The sequence below is a fragment of the Rhinoderma darwinii genome, chromosome 10, assembly GCF_050947455.1.
Source record: "Rhinoderma darwinii isolate aRhiDar2 chromosome 10, aRhiDar2.hap1, whole genome shotgun sequence".
NCBI classification, from domain to species: domain Eukaryota; kingdom Metazoa; phylum Chordata; class Amphibia; order Anura; family Rhinodermatidae; genus Rhinoderma; species Rhinoderma darwinii.
The window spans coordinates 67,768,809-67,782,226 of NC_134696.1; the positions used below are offsets into that span (position 1 = coordinate 67,768,809).

Genomic DNA, 13,418 nt, shown 5'->3' on the forward strand with positions numbered 1-13,418 from the left:
CAAACAAACACTGAATGTATCGACCAAATTTTACTACTAACTTAAAGTACAATGTGTTACGAGAAAATCTCAGAATTGCTTAAAAAAACATAAAGCATTCCAAAGTTATTATCATATAAAGTGACATATGTCAGTTTTGAAAAAAAATGGCCTGGTCCATTAGGTCAAAACAGGCTGTGTCCTTAAGGGGTTAAGCAATAAAAGTGAACTATTCTCGGATCATTTTGATGCATAATGCCGCAATGCAAAAGCTTTCCAGGTCAATGAACTTCCCTGTGAAATAAGATACAGAACACCAACCTGAAAGTGGGACACCGTAAAGTCCATAGATATTCTGCTCTTTGCGGACGCTCATGAAATCACAAGATTATAAAATTCAATGATCAATTTCGACAATATATGTCCAGATGTGTTTAATAAATGACAGACATTCTGAATCACTTATGGACAGTTTTGTTTTCCTTCCTCAAAATGAAAATTACAAGTCAAATCACAGAGTAAATATACATAAAAAAAAGGAAAGAAACTGATCAGATATAATGTATTACATCATACTTCCATACAAGACAGAAGTCCATATGCTGATTTTAATTTACGGTCATCATTTACAAGACAACATGGGCTCTAAAAGAATAAAAAAAAGGAAAAGTTAATGGAACTTTCCCAGATTTGCTTTATTCGAATATCGTTTTCTCATCTAATAAGAGTAAAAACATGTGTGAAATTTTCATACTAAATAGGACAGCACACCAAGCAAAGCCATCAGTTTATTAAGTGGTTATCAGACAAATCAACATCACAGATTTGATTTGTAATGGTAATAAGAAAGAAATGGAATAAACTCAAGGGTTAAAAATCCACTTAATCAGCATTCATGAATTCATTCTAATAAATAGGAAATGTCTTGCTATTATGGCAATACAACCCAGAAATCCCCCAAAAATCCCCTGCTCAACAGAAAATTGTATCTGGAATTTAAAGAGCTTAGTCTTTTAGTGTTATATCAATATATCGTTCTAAATAGGGCATTATCCTAATGTGGTCCAATAACACAGAAGTGCTAGAGCGATGCGTTGTATAATGTACATGTAGAACCACCAATACATCATCTATATAGTAGGTAAAGGGAGCAATGTGTAGAACTGAAGTCCAAGGGAGTTGGGCCAGAAATGTAGGTAAAATCATGTAGGCAAAACACATTTCATATGGAAAGACAGATGTTTAGAGCAACTTTCGCTCAGTTCACAAGTGAAGAGTCCATGGACTGCTACTAGACTGAAGCAAACAAAACGAACGATACTGTGAAGTGCTGCTAATTAATGCAAAAAATAATGAGGGGGCGGCAAACGGAAATAACATAGTAAAATTCTGACATAACACCATCGATGATCAATTATCCTGCAGAAAACAATATTAATATATGGTCTTTACCTTTACCTGTATTGTGGGAGAGGGATACAAATACTATTTCTTGGTTTTCAGAGGCACAGTGAAAAGGAAGCAGATACCAAAATTCATGGGTGCTGCTAATACAGGGTTGCCACAAGAGATGTAAGATACAGGGACATTCTGTGGTAGTAGCAAGATGATGCCATTTTTGACCCATCACCCCCATTACAAACTCAATGATCCCCAGCCTGTTATAATAGGAAAGGGTTGGTGGTACTAGTCACAGCTTGTGTTGATAGATTTGGGACCAGTGGTTGTGTGACCAACTGTTGCGATGGCATCATAGCAGGAACACCTGGAGGCACTGCAGAAACTGGAAAGCCACCCACTCCAGCTACAGGCTGCATTCCAACCATTGGGGACACATTGGCTAGAGGAATTCCTGGGGCCATAGGGGACACTGAAACAATGGGTGACACAGAACTAAATGGAATTGCTGCAGTGCTTTGTCCAGCAGGTGTAACTTGCTGTCCCATTGACATCACAGGGCTGGAACGAAGTTGATTCAAAGTAAGAGATGATTGTTGGTTAGGCTGGAATGGATTTGTCGTAGTTGAACTAGTCGCCCCTAAGATAAATATTAAAGATACGTATAAAACATTGTACAAATACTTTTCACACACAAGATACATTAATTACTCTATCATTGTAGAAAAATAATTAAAATATGCTTTAAAGAAGCACTCCAGCGAAAACAAATTTTTCCATCACTGCACCCCTTACAGGATTGTCCATCAAGCTCTGGATTTCTTTTCTGTATATTGTACTCCCTTCCCGCAATCCAGCCCCCTGTCCGCTTCTGATCAGACTCCATCTTGGATTTTCGATTTTTTTTCCCTGCCTTCTCTTCCTCTGTGCTATCAAACCCAGGATGCCTCAGTATAGCATCACTTAGGCAGCTAGAGCCAGTACAATTTCTGTCTGCTGGGAGAAAATCCCTTCCCGACATATACACATATATATATATATATATATATATATATATATATATAATATATATTATGTATGGCGCAGAATGGAGCATGTCGGCTGTGTGTAACAGTGGACACTTCAGTGTAACAAACGGGATACCGCTTGTTTAACCCCTTAGATACCGCAGTCAAAACAACAGCGGCATCCTAGTGGCGGCCCCCTGTCACTTTGCATCGGCTGCCCGTGACGCGATCGTGTTGTGCCGATGGTTGGCATGGCAGCCTGGGGGCCTGATGAAGGCCCTCAGTTCTGACATCTTTGTGCTCCTAGGAGGGCTTTACAGGAAACTTTCGGTATAAAGGACACCCAATTATATGCCTCTTCCCATGACATCACCCCTGCTCGAATACAAAACACCAGTGATTGTCCGCAGTCTAACATTATGTCCTCTATCTGAAACGGAATCTTCCTAAAACGGAGCCCCTTGTGTTCCCACCATCTACTAATCTACCTAAACCTGATGTCTATCTCTGTGGGTGTGGCACTACCATAACTCCTAGGCAGCATGCCCGCTGTCTCCGGGTTATTTTGGACTCCGATCTTTCCTTCGCACATTCAATCACTTACACGTGGATGTCACTTTCACCTCAAAACCATGTCCCTTTTCTTACTGTGGAAACAGCCAAAACTCTTTGCTGCTCTGATTCACTCTCGTCTTCACTACTGTAACTCATTACTAATCGATCACTCTCAGTAAACTTTCCCCTCGCCAATCTGTCCTGAATGCAACAGCCAGGCTCATCTTTCTGACCAACCGCTACTCCAATACCTATACCTTGTGCCAGTCACTGCACTGGTTACCCATTCCTTTCAGAATTAAATTCAAACTTATTACTCTTACCCACAAAGCTCTCCACAGCGCTGCACCTCCTTACATCTCCCTCATCTCAGTCTACCACCCTACCCGCTCTCCACGTTCTGCCAACGACCTTAGATTAATATCCTCCATAATCTGAACCCCCCCCGCCAATATTTTTCTCGTGCTGCACCAGTCCCCTGGAACGCACTACCCCAATCTGATTAATTCCAAACATCCAAGTTTTAACCGTGCCCAGAAATTACATCTTTTTAGACAGGCCTATAACATTCCCTAATCTGACTCCTTGCCCTGGCCCTCCTTTTACATTAGGCATGAGGACTTGATCCCCTCATTCAGCATCCCCCACGCTCCTTGCACCCTAATGTAATGCACTTCATATCGGTCACAGATACTGGCTGGTCACTGGCTCATGCAGCTTTGTGTGTACTACCCCATATGTATAAAAGATGGCTGGACCATTGTACTTGAAAACCTGTCACTAGGTCTTACAAAGTGCGTTCGCAGTCTCACCTAATAGCCGATGTGTCTCCGAGTCCAGCGGTGTTTCCCCCCCCCCCCTTCGATGAGCTATGGACTCCTCTATGTTTAGCAACAACTATGAATATGACTCGCTGGACAGCCAAGTGCGTTTTGCCACCAGTGATTCTCAGTGGGTGGAGCTACCACTATGCCTCAGACGCCGATCTATCAGCGTGAGGCTGTTTCCTTAAGACAGTCTTTAGCTAGTGACCAACCTAGCTGAAGAGCACGTTTTACTGGTCTTATTTCCTCAGATTGTAAGCTCTTGCGAGCAGGGTCCTCACGCCTTTTGCTTGAATTGTCAATTCGTTTTGTCATGATGTAATGCCTGATATGGCCTGTACATGTTCTCTCTGAACTGTAAAGCGCTGTGGAATATATTGGCGTTATATAAATATTATTATTATTATAGTATATCAAGCAAGTGATCCAACAGTTGATGTCCTCTAGTGGGACTAGGAAAAAAAAAAGTTATAAATAACTTTATAAAAGTTATAAATAAATATACATTTAAATAACGTTTTATTAATACAGGGGGATTAAAAAGGGATGGTGCAAAAGTAAAGGCCTGTAGTTAAAGTAACATCAGTGACAACCAATTTACAGCACAGCTTTCATTTTCAAGAGCCAAATCTGAAATGTGCTGCCATAGTGAGACAGAAGGTGGCGACATTGAAGCAAGTAAAATCTTTTGCTTGTTGGAATTTGCAAGAACAGGTTCTGTTTTGACAGCACAGCGACACTGTCAGAATACATTTGGTAAATGTGCTTCGCATTGAAACCGCATTTCGCGTTGGGTGAAGCAATTCAAAACCACTGGGTGTTTGTGTCATGGGAAAAGTCTGGGCTACCCAAAGACTTCGGAAGAGACAGTGAACAGGATTTGAGCAGTGTACGAGCGCAGTCCTAGAAAAATCGACCAGGCTGACTAGTATGGAGGTACAGGTGCCACAAACCACGGTATGGCGTATCTTACAAAAACGTTGGCGCTGTAAGCCATACAGATTACATCTGCTTCAGGAGCTTAACCCAGACGGCAAACCAAAACGCCTTAACTTTTGTATTGACTTGCAGGGCCGATTGGAAGGGGACGAATTTTCTGACAGGCTAGTGTTAAGCGATGAGGCTACATTTTACCTCAGTGGGAAGGTCAAATCAACACAACGTTAGAATGTGCGGCTCAGAAAAACCACGTGCCTTTATCGAGCACATAAGAGACTCAAAGTAAATGTGTCCTGTGCAATGAGCAGCCACAAAGTATACAGTCCCTTCTTTTTTGCCGATGACACTGTCACTGGCCATTCCTACCTGGACATGTTAACCCTGCATCGTTCGCGCTCAGCTCACTAAATGTACTGACCTGAGTTAATTTGGCACCATCTTTCCCCAGCTCGGTGTGCAGGGACCGATTGCGGTGGTCCCCGCTGATTAACCCTTAGAAGCCGCGTTCAATAGCAATTGCGGCTTCTTAGGGGTTAAAGCACCATCGCTACATGTCCTAACAATCGCGTCCGGCTATGCCATCTATGGAAGCCTAGTGGGTCCTGACAGTCAGGACCCACTATGCTTGCTGTCAGTGAGCAGTTGACCGCTCTAATACACTGCACTAAGCATGTAGTGCAGTATATTAGAATTGCGATCAAGGCCTCCTGCCTTCAAGTTCCCTAGTGGGACAAAGTAAAAAAGTTAAAAAAAAAGTTATGTAAAAATAAAAAAATTTAAGTTTTAAAAGTAATGAAAGTAAAAATCCCCCTTTTTCCCTGTTCAGTCCTTTATTATTAATAAAAACAAATAAACTATACATAAGTGGTATCGCCGCGTTCGTAACGGCCTGGACTAAAGTATTTTGTTATCTATCCGGCGCGGTGAACGCCATAAAAGAAAACAAACATCATGGTTTTGATCGAAACTACAGTAAGCAAAAAACAAGTCCTCGCACGGCTTTCTTGATGGAAAAATAAAAATGTTATGGCTCTTAGAATAAGTAAATGATTCTTTATAAAAAAGTATTTTATTGTGCAAACGCCATCAGACATAAAAAAAAACTATAAATATATGATATCGCCGTAATCGTATCGCCCCGCAGAATAAAGTGAATGTCATTCATAGCGCACGGTGAACGATGTAAAAAAGAAATAAAATTAAAAAAAAAAAAAAAAAAGAATAGTAGAATTTATGTTTATTGGGATTTTAATCACCACGCCTCTTAAAAATAGAATAAAAACTGCTCAAAAAGTAGCACGCACTGCATGAAAACTACAATGAATTCCTCATGGGGTCTAGTTTCCAAAATAGGGTCACTTTTAGGGGTTTTCCCCTGTATTGGTACTGCAGAAGCTCTGCAAATGCGACATGGTATCCAGAAACCAATCCAGAAAAATCGACATGCCAAATAGCGCGCCTTCTCTTGTGAGCCCTGCCGTTTGTCCAACCAGCAGTTTATGACCACATATGGGGTATTGCCGTAATCAGGAGAAATTGCTTTGCAAATATTTGGGTGCTTTTTCTCCTTTATTCCTATTAAAAATGTGTACCTTTTATCAGAAAAATGTGATTTTCAATTGCACAGCCTAATTCTACAAAATGCAGCAAAAACCTGTGGGATCTAAATGCCCACTATACCACTCGATAAATTCCTTGAGGGGGTAGTTTGCCAAATAGGGTCACATTTGGGGGGTTTCTACTGTTTTGGCACCACAAGACCTCTTCAAATCGGACATGGTGCCTAATAAAAAGAAGGCCTCAATCCACTAGGTGCTCCTTTGCTTCAGAGGCCGGTGCTTCAGCCCATTAGCGCACTAGGGCCACATATGGGCTATTTCTCAAAACTACAGAATCTGTGCAATAACTATTGAGTTGCATTTCTTTGGTAAAACCTTCTGTTTTACAGAAAAAAAATGAATAGAAAGGATTTTCTGACAAAAAAATACGATTTGTACATTTCACCTCTACTTTGCTTTAAATTCCTATGAAAAACCTAAAGGGTTAAACTTTCTAAATGCTGTTTTGAATACTTTAAGGGGTCTAGTTTCTAAAATTGGGTGTTTGATAGGGGTTTCTAATATATAGGCCCCTCAAAGCCACTTCAGAACTAAACTGGTACCTAAAAAAAAAAAAAAGGCTTTTGACATTTTATTCAAAATATGAGAAATTACTGCTTATGTTCTAAGCCGTGTAACGTCCTAGAAAAAAAAAAAAGACTGTTCAAAAAATGATACCAACATATAGTAGTCACATGGGAAATGTGAACTAGTAACTATTTTGGGTGGTATAACCCTCTGTCTTACAAGCAGATGCATTTAAATTCAGAAAAATGCAATTTTTTTCACATTTTCTCTAAATTTTGCTATTTTTCACAAATACACACTGAATATATCGACCAAATTTTACCACTAACATAAAGCCCAATGTCTCACGAGAAAATAGTCTCAGAATCGCTTGGATAGGCTTAAGCATTCCGAAGTTATTACCACATAATGTGAAATATGTCAGATTTGAAAAATGGGCACTGAGCCTTAAGGCCCAAACTAGGCTGCGTCCTTAAAGGAACAGTGTCATCAGAAATTATTTTTTAATATGTTAAAGATGTTAGTGCTTTATTAAAAACTTTTATATTTATTTGTGTGTTTGTGTTTTACTTTTTCTTATTTTTACACTTTTTCTTCCCTATGGGGGCTGCCATTTTTTGTTCCATTTCTGTGTGTGTCGATTAACGACACATACAGACATGGAATACGGCAGCCACAGTCCCATAGGGACTGCGAACGGCTCCCGTCCCATTGACTGCAGTGTACGGCGTCTGTGTGGGAACTGCGCATGCGCCGCTCCCACACAGTCCTATTCGAAATTGGCGCCGTCCGGCGCCATTTTCCTGTGGACCGGAAGTCGCGGCCGGACAGTAATATTACTACTTCCGGTCGCGGCTTCCGGATTTCTGCACTTGCACCAGCGGCAGCAAACGGAGCGGACGGGCCGGAGGGAGCCGCGGCGGCAGGAGCAGGTAAGAGATTTCAATGTATGTTCGTGTTTGTGTGTGTTTACTACTGTATGTAAACCTACTACACTGTGGGTTAGCTCAAAAAATGGCGACACACAGTGTAGGAGGTTACACCGTTCAAACCCCTCGTTTATCCCGGCACTAGCCAGGATAAAGGAGGGGGGGATGCTGAGAGCTCACTAGAGCGAGGGCTGTTAACCCAATGTTGCAATGCTGCAATTTTGGGAACAGCGCCATCTAGTGACCAAAAATGGGTAGTATTATAAATTAGAAATAATTTATAATATTTCCTGGACTCGTGCAAAAAAATAAAAAAAATGTGAACAATGTTTAACCACCCACACACTAAATGTTTAATTTTTAAAAAAAAAACATGTTTTTCTGGCAACACATTCCCTTTAAGGGGAGAAATGGCTTATGCCACAGATAGAGGAAGTTCTGCCAAATGTAGTCTATCAGCAGTATGGTGCACCTCCACATTTCCATTTGAAGGTTTGCCGATAACAATGAAACTCTACCAGAACGTTGGATTGGCCGTGGTGGAAAGAACGATTTACCAATGTTGCGCTGGCCTCCACGATCGCCAGATCGAACACCATGCGATACAGATTATATATATATATATATATATATATATATATATATATATATATATATATATATATATATGAGACCTCTCTCTCTCCACACACACATATATATATATATATATATACATACACATATATATATATACATATATATATACATACACACACACACACACACACACACACACTGTTTTAAAATATAGGAGTGTGCACGTCTCAGGGATCCGACTAAAGTTCCCTAGCCAATAATATACAAGAAAAATTAAAAGATATATAATTATAGTCCTTCTCAATGAATTAGATAATCAAAAAGTTAATTTATTTCAGTAATTCAATTCAAAATGTGACACTCATTATATAGTTTCATTACAGAGTGATCTATTTCCAGCATTTTTTTCTTTTAATGTTGATGATTATGGCTAACAGTTCATGAAAACCCAAAATTTTGTGTCTCAGAAAATTTGAATATTATATAAGCCCAATTTCAAAAATGATTTTTAATACCGAAATCTTAGTCTGCTGAAAAGTACGTACAGTATATGCACTCAATACTTGGTCAGGGCTCCTTTTGCGTGAATGACTGCATCAATGATATAACACAGCGGACCAACACCAGCAGATGACATGGCTCCCCAAACCATCACTGACTGTGGAAACGTCACACTGAACCACAAGCAACTTGGATTGATGCCTCTCCACTCTTCCTCCACACTCTGGGACCTTGATTTCCAAATTAAATGCAAAATTTGCTTTCATCTGAAAACAGGACTTTGGACCACTGAGCAACAGTGTTGGTCCACTATGTTATATCAAGTCCAGAGTCAGCGCAGCCGTCTACCAGGAAATTTTACAGCACTTAATACTTCCCTCTGCTGACAAGCTGTATGGAGATGCGGATTTCATTTTCTAGCAGGACTTGGCACCTGTCCACACTGCCAAAATAACCAATACCTGGCATAATAACCACAGTATCGTAGTTACATAGTTAGTACGGTTGAGAAAAAAAAAAAAAAAAAAAACATGTCCAAGTTCATCCAAGGGATGGGAAAAATTTCTACATGTTGGTATAGGAGCTGATGTTTTTTCGTTCTAGGAACTTATCTAAGCCACCTACTGTAGGTTCTGTGAACAGCTCCTTCGGTCGGCTATGCGATAAATTCACAGTTCTCACAGTAAAGGCGGCTTGTCGCCTCTGCAGATTGAACCTTTTTTTTCTCCTTGTATTTTGAGGGGGTTTTACATGGAACAGGATTTCACCATATTTTTTGTATGTGCCATTAATATATTTATATAAGTTAATCATGTCCCCCTTAGTCATCTCTTAGTTAAATAGGTTTCTTTTAATTTTTCTTCATAACTTACTCTCCATGCCCCTTATTAGCTTCGTTGCCCTGCTTTGTATTTTTTCTAACTCCAGGGCATCCTTTCTATGAACTGGAGCCCAGAACTGAACTGCATATTCTAGATGAGGCCTCACTAATGCTTTGTAAAGTGGTAATATTACATCCCTGTCCCGCGAGTCCATGCCTCTTATAATACACGACAATATCTTGCTGGCCTTTGAAGCAGCCGATTGACACTGCATGATGTTATTTAGTTTATGATTTACAAGTACACCCAGATCCTTCTCAATAAGTGACTCCCCCACTGTAGCTCCCCCTAGGACATATGATGCGTGCAGGTTGTTGGTACCCAGATGCATAACTTTACATTTATCTACATTAAACCTCATTTGCCAAGTGGATGCGCAAACACTCGTGCATCCAAATCCGCTTGCAATTTACTAACATCTTCTATAGACTGAACAATACTACAGAGCTTGGTATCTGCAAAAATAGAAATAGTGCTATTAATCCCAGACTCTATATCATTAATAAATAAGTTGAATAATAGTGGTCCCAGCACTGAACCCTGGGGTACACCACTTATAACTGGGAACCATTCAGAGTAGGAATCATTGACCACAACTCTCGGGATACGATCCTTGAGCCAATTCTCAATCCAATTACGAACGATGGTTTCTAAACCTATAGTCCTTAATTTACCCATTAGACGTCTATGAGGGACAGTGTCAAATGCCATTGCAAAGTCCAAAAACACCATCTCCACAGCGGCCCCTCTGTCTAGGCTTCTGCTCACCTCTTCATAAAAACAAAATCAGGATGGTTTGACAACTTCTGTCCTTAGTGAAACCGTGCTGGCTGTCACTTATAATACTATTTTTTTGTCACATAATCCTGTATATAGTCCTTCAAACATTTTTCCCACAATTGATGTTAACCCCTTCCCGACATTTGACGTATCCATACGCCAAAATCGGGTAGGGGAAGTATGGAATGGGCTCACGGAGTGAACCCGCTCCATACGATGCCGGCTGTATGTTACGCCGACACTTCAGAGTAATGAGCGCGATCCCACCCGTTTAACTCATTAAATGCTGTGGTCAATAGCTCGTCGCGACCCCCACAACGCAATCGGGGGGGGGGGGACAACAATGGTTGCTATGGCTGCTAATGAAGGTCACCAGGGCTTAATAGAAGCCTGTCAGAGTCACGATATACATTACATTAGTATTGCAGTATATCGTGCAAGCGATCTAACGAACGCTGGCTGAAGTCCCCTAGGGGGACGACTAAAAAAAACTTTACTAATTGTAACTTTTTTTTTATGTAAAAAAAAAAAAACAATAACATTTAAAAGTTCAAAAAAAAAAAACAACCTTTTCCCCCTAGAGCATAGTAAAAAAAATGAACTAATAATTGGTATTGTCCGTAAAAGTCTGAGCTATTACAATTTATCATTATTTAACCCACACGGTGAACGCAAAAATTGTAAACGTGAGAATCGCTTTTTCTTTGTCACCTCATCTCCCACAAAAAATGAAATAAAAAGTGATCAAAACGTCGCATGTACCACAAGACCGTATAATTAAAAACGACAGCTTATCCCGCAAAAAAATAAGCCCTCATACCACTTGACAGAAAAATAAAAAAAAGTTATGGCTCTCAGAATTTGGCGACAAAATAAATTATTTTTTACACTTAGGTTTTTACTTGTAAAATTAGTAAAATATAGAAAAAACTTTATATATTTGGTATCGCCGTAATCGTATTGACCCACAGAATAAAGATAACATATTGTTTTAATCGCACAGTGAATTCCGTAAAAACTACACGCATAAAACAATGGAGGAATCACTGTTTTTTTCATTTTCTACCCCACAAATAATTTTTTCCCCGTTTCCTAGTACATTATATGGCACAATAAATGGTGTTCGGATAAAATACAACTCATTCCGAAAAATCAAGCCCTCATAGGACTGTATCGACGGAAAAATAAAAAAAGTTATGGTTTTTGGAAGGTGGGGAGGAAAAAACGAAAATCGGAAAAAGGGCTGCGGCGGGAAGGAGTTAAGCTTACGGATCTATAATTACCCGAGGAAGACCTAGAGCCCTTTTTGAAAATCGGCACCACATTTGCCCTGCGCCAGTTCCTTGGCACTATTCCAGTCACTAGAGAATCTTGAAATATTGTGAAGAGGGGGACAGAAATAACTGAACTAAGCTCTTTAAGAACTCTAGGGTGTAATCCATCTGGTCCTGGAGCCTTGTGCACATTTATTTTATTTAACTTAGCTTGGACCATATCTACATTCAGCCAATTCAGTATATTAATTGATATATTAACAGCACTGGCACCGGCTACATCAGCTGCAGTTTCTTCTGTTGTATATACAGAGGTAAAGAACCAATTTAGTAACTCTGTCTTCTCTTGATCCACTGTTACCAACTCCTCATTACCACTATTTAGGGGTCCCACATGTTCAGATATGGCTTTTTTGCATTTATATACCTGAAGAATTTTTGGGGATTTGTTTTGTTATCCTTGGCCACCTGCCTTTCATTTTGTATTTTTGCAGATTTTATTAAGCTCTTTATAATTTACAAAGGCTAAAGCTGTACCTTCAGATTTGCATTTTTCAAATGTCCTTTTTTTTGTCATCCATTACCCTTTTTACAGAAGATGTCAGCTATGTGGGATTTAATTTTAGTCGTTTACATTTGTTACCTATAGGAATAAATTTCCCAGTCTATGTCCTGAATTGCAGCCCTCATCCTGGGGAAATTGGCCTTCTTAACACCTTAATGATCTTGTCATTTTGCGCGTTAATGACCAAGGATTATTTGTTATTTTCTCACGGTCGCATTACGAGTCTCGTAACTTTTTTATTTTTCTGTTAATGTGGCAATATGTGGGCTTGATTTTTGTGGGCCAAGGTGTAGTTTTCATTAGTACTATTTTGGGGTACATAAGACTTAACTTTTTTTTTTTTTTTAATGGAGGGAATGGGAGAAAATTAATTTTACCTTTTTTTTGGACACCATTCATCCGGCGTTTTAATTAAGGTGTTCATTTTATAGTGCGAGTCATTACGATCGCGGCGATACCATATATGTGTTATTTGTTTTTGGGGAAAAAGTGGTTTTATTTTATTTTTACTGTAATCTTTCGTATACCAAAGCATTATTGCTTGTCAGTGTAAAACGGACAGGCAATCTATTAGGCCTCTGGCAGTTGCTAAAGGCAACCCAAAACTAACTGCGCCCAAAGATTTCCTTGCCCTCCCTCTGTCAAACACATTAGATGGCGCTGTCGTTATTGACAGCGGCATCTAATGGGTTAAACTGCCGGAATCAAGCTCACTTCGATTCCGGCAGGAGCCAGACTGTGTATAACAGCCGTGGCTCCTGCCGCTAATCGCGTGGGTACTGTGGGAATACCCAAGCGAGCGGAGGACGGATATATCCATCCTTATGCGGGAACTAGCTCCTGCATAGGACAGAACCATCCATCCTGTCGTAAAGGGGTTAAAATTAAGTGTTTTTGCCCTCCCAGCTTGTGCTTGTTTTTTACAGTATAGGTAAAATATAACTATATTATGATCACGGTTACCAAGGTTTTCACGAACATTGACATTCCCAACGAGCTCTGCATTATTAGAAATGACCAGATCCAACAGAGCTTCACCTCTAGTCGGGTCTTCCGCAAACAAGTTGAGGAAATTTCTCCC

At 39.9% G+C, this 13,418-nt stretch overlaps 1 protein-coding gene across 7 annotated transcripts in view; it reads right to left on the bottom strand.

Annotated features, from left to right (window-relative positions):
• Nucleotides 1-398: 398 nt before the first annotated feature.
• EPN1 (epsin 1) overlaps nucleotides 399-13,418 on the bottom strand; it is a 185,161-nt gene continuing 172,141 nt past the window's right edge. For all 7 annotated transcript variants that reach the window (XM_075840024.1, XM_075840026.1, XM_075840023.1 and 4 more), the window contains one exon: nucleotides 399-2,017. In XM_075840024.1, coding sequence (XP_075696139.1) covers nucleotides 1,641-2,017 — 377 coding nt within the window. In that variant the 3' untranslated portion in view covers nucleotides 399-1,640. The remainder of the gene's footprint in view (nucleotides 2,018-13,418) is intronic.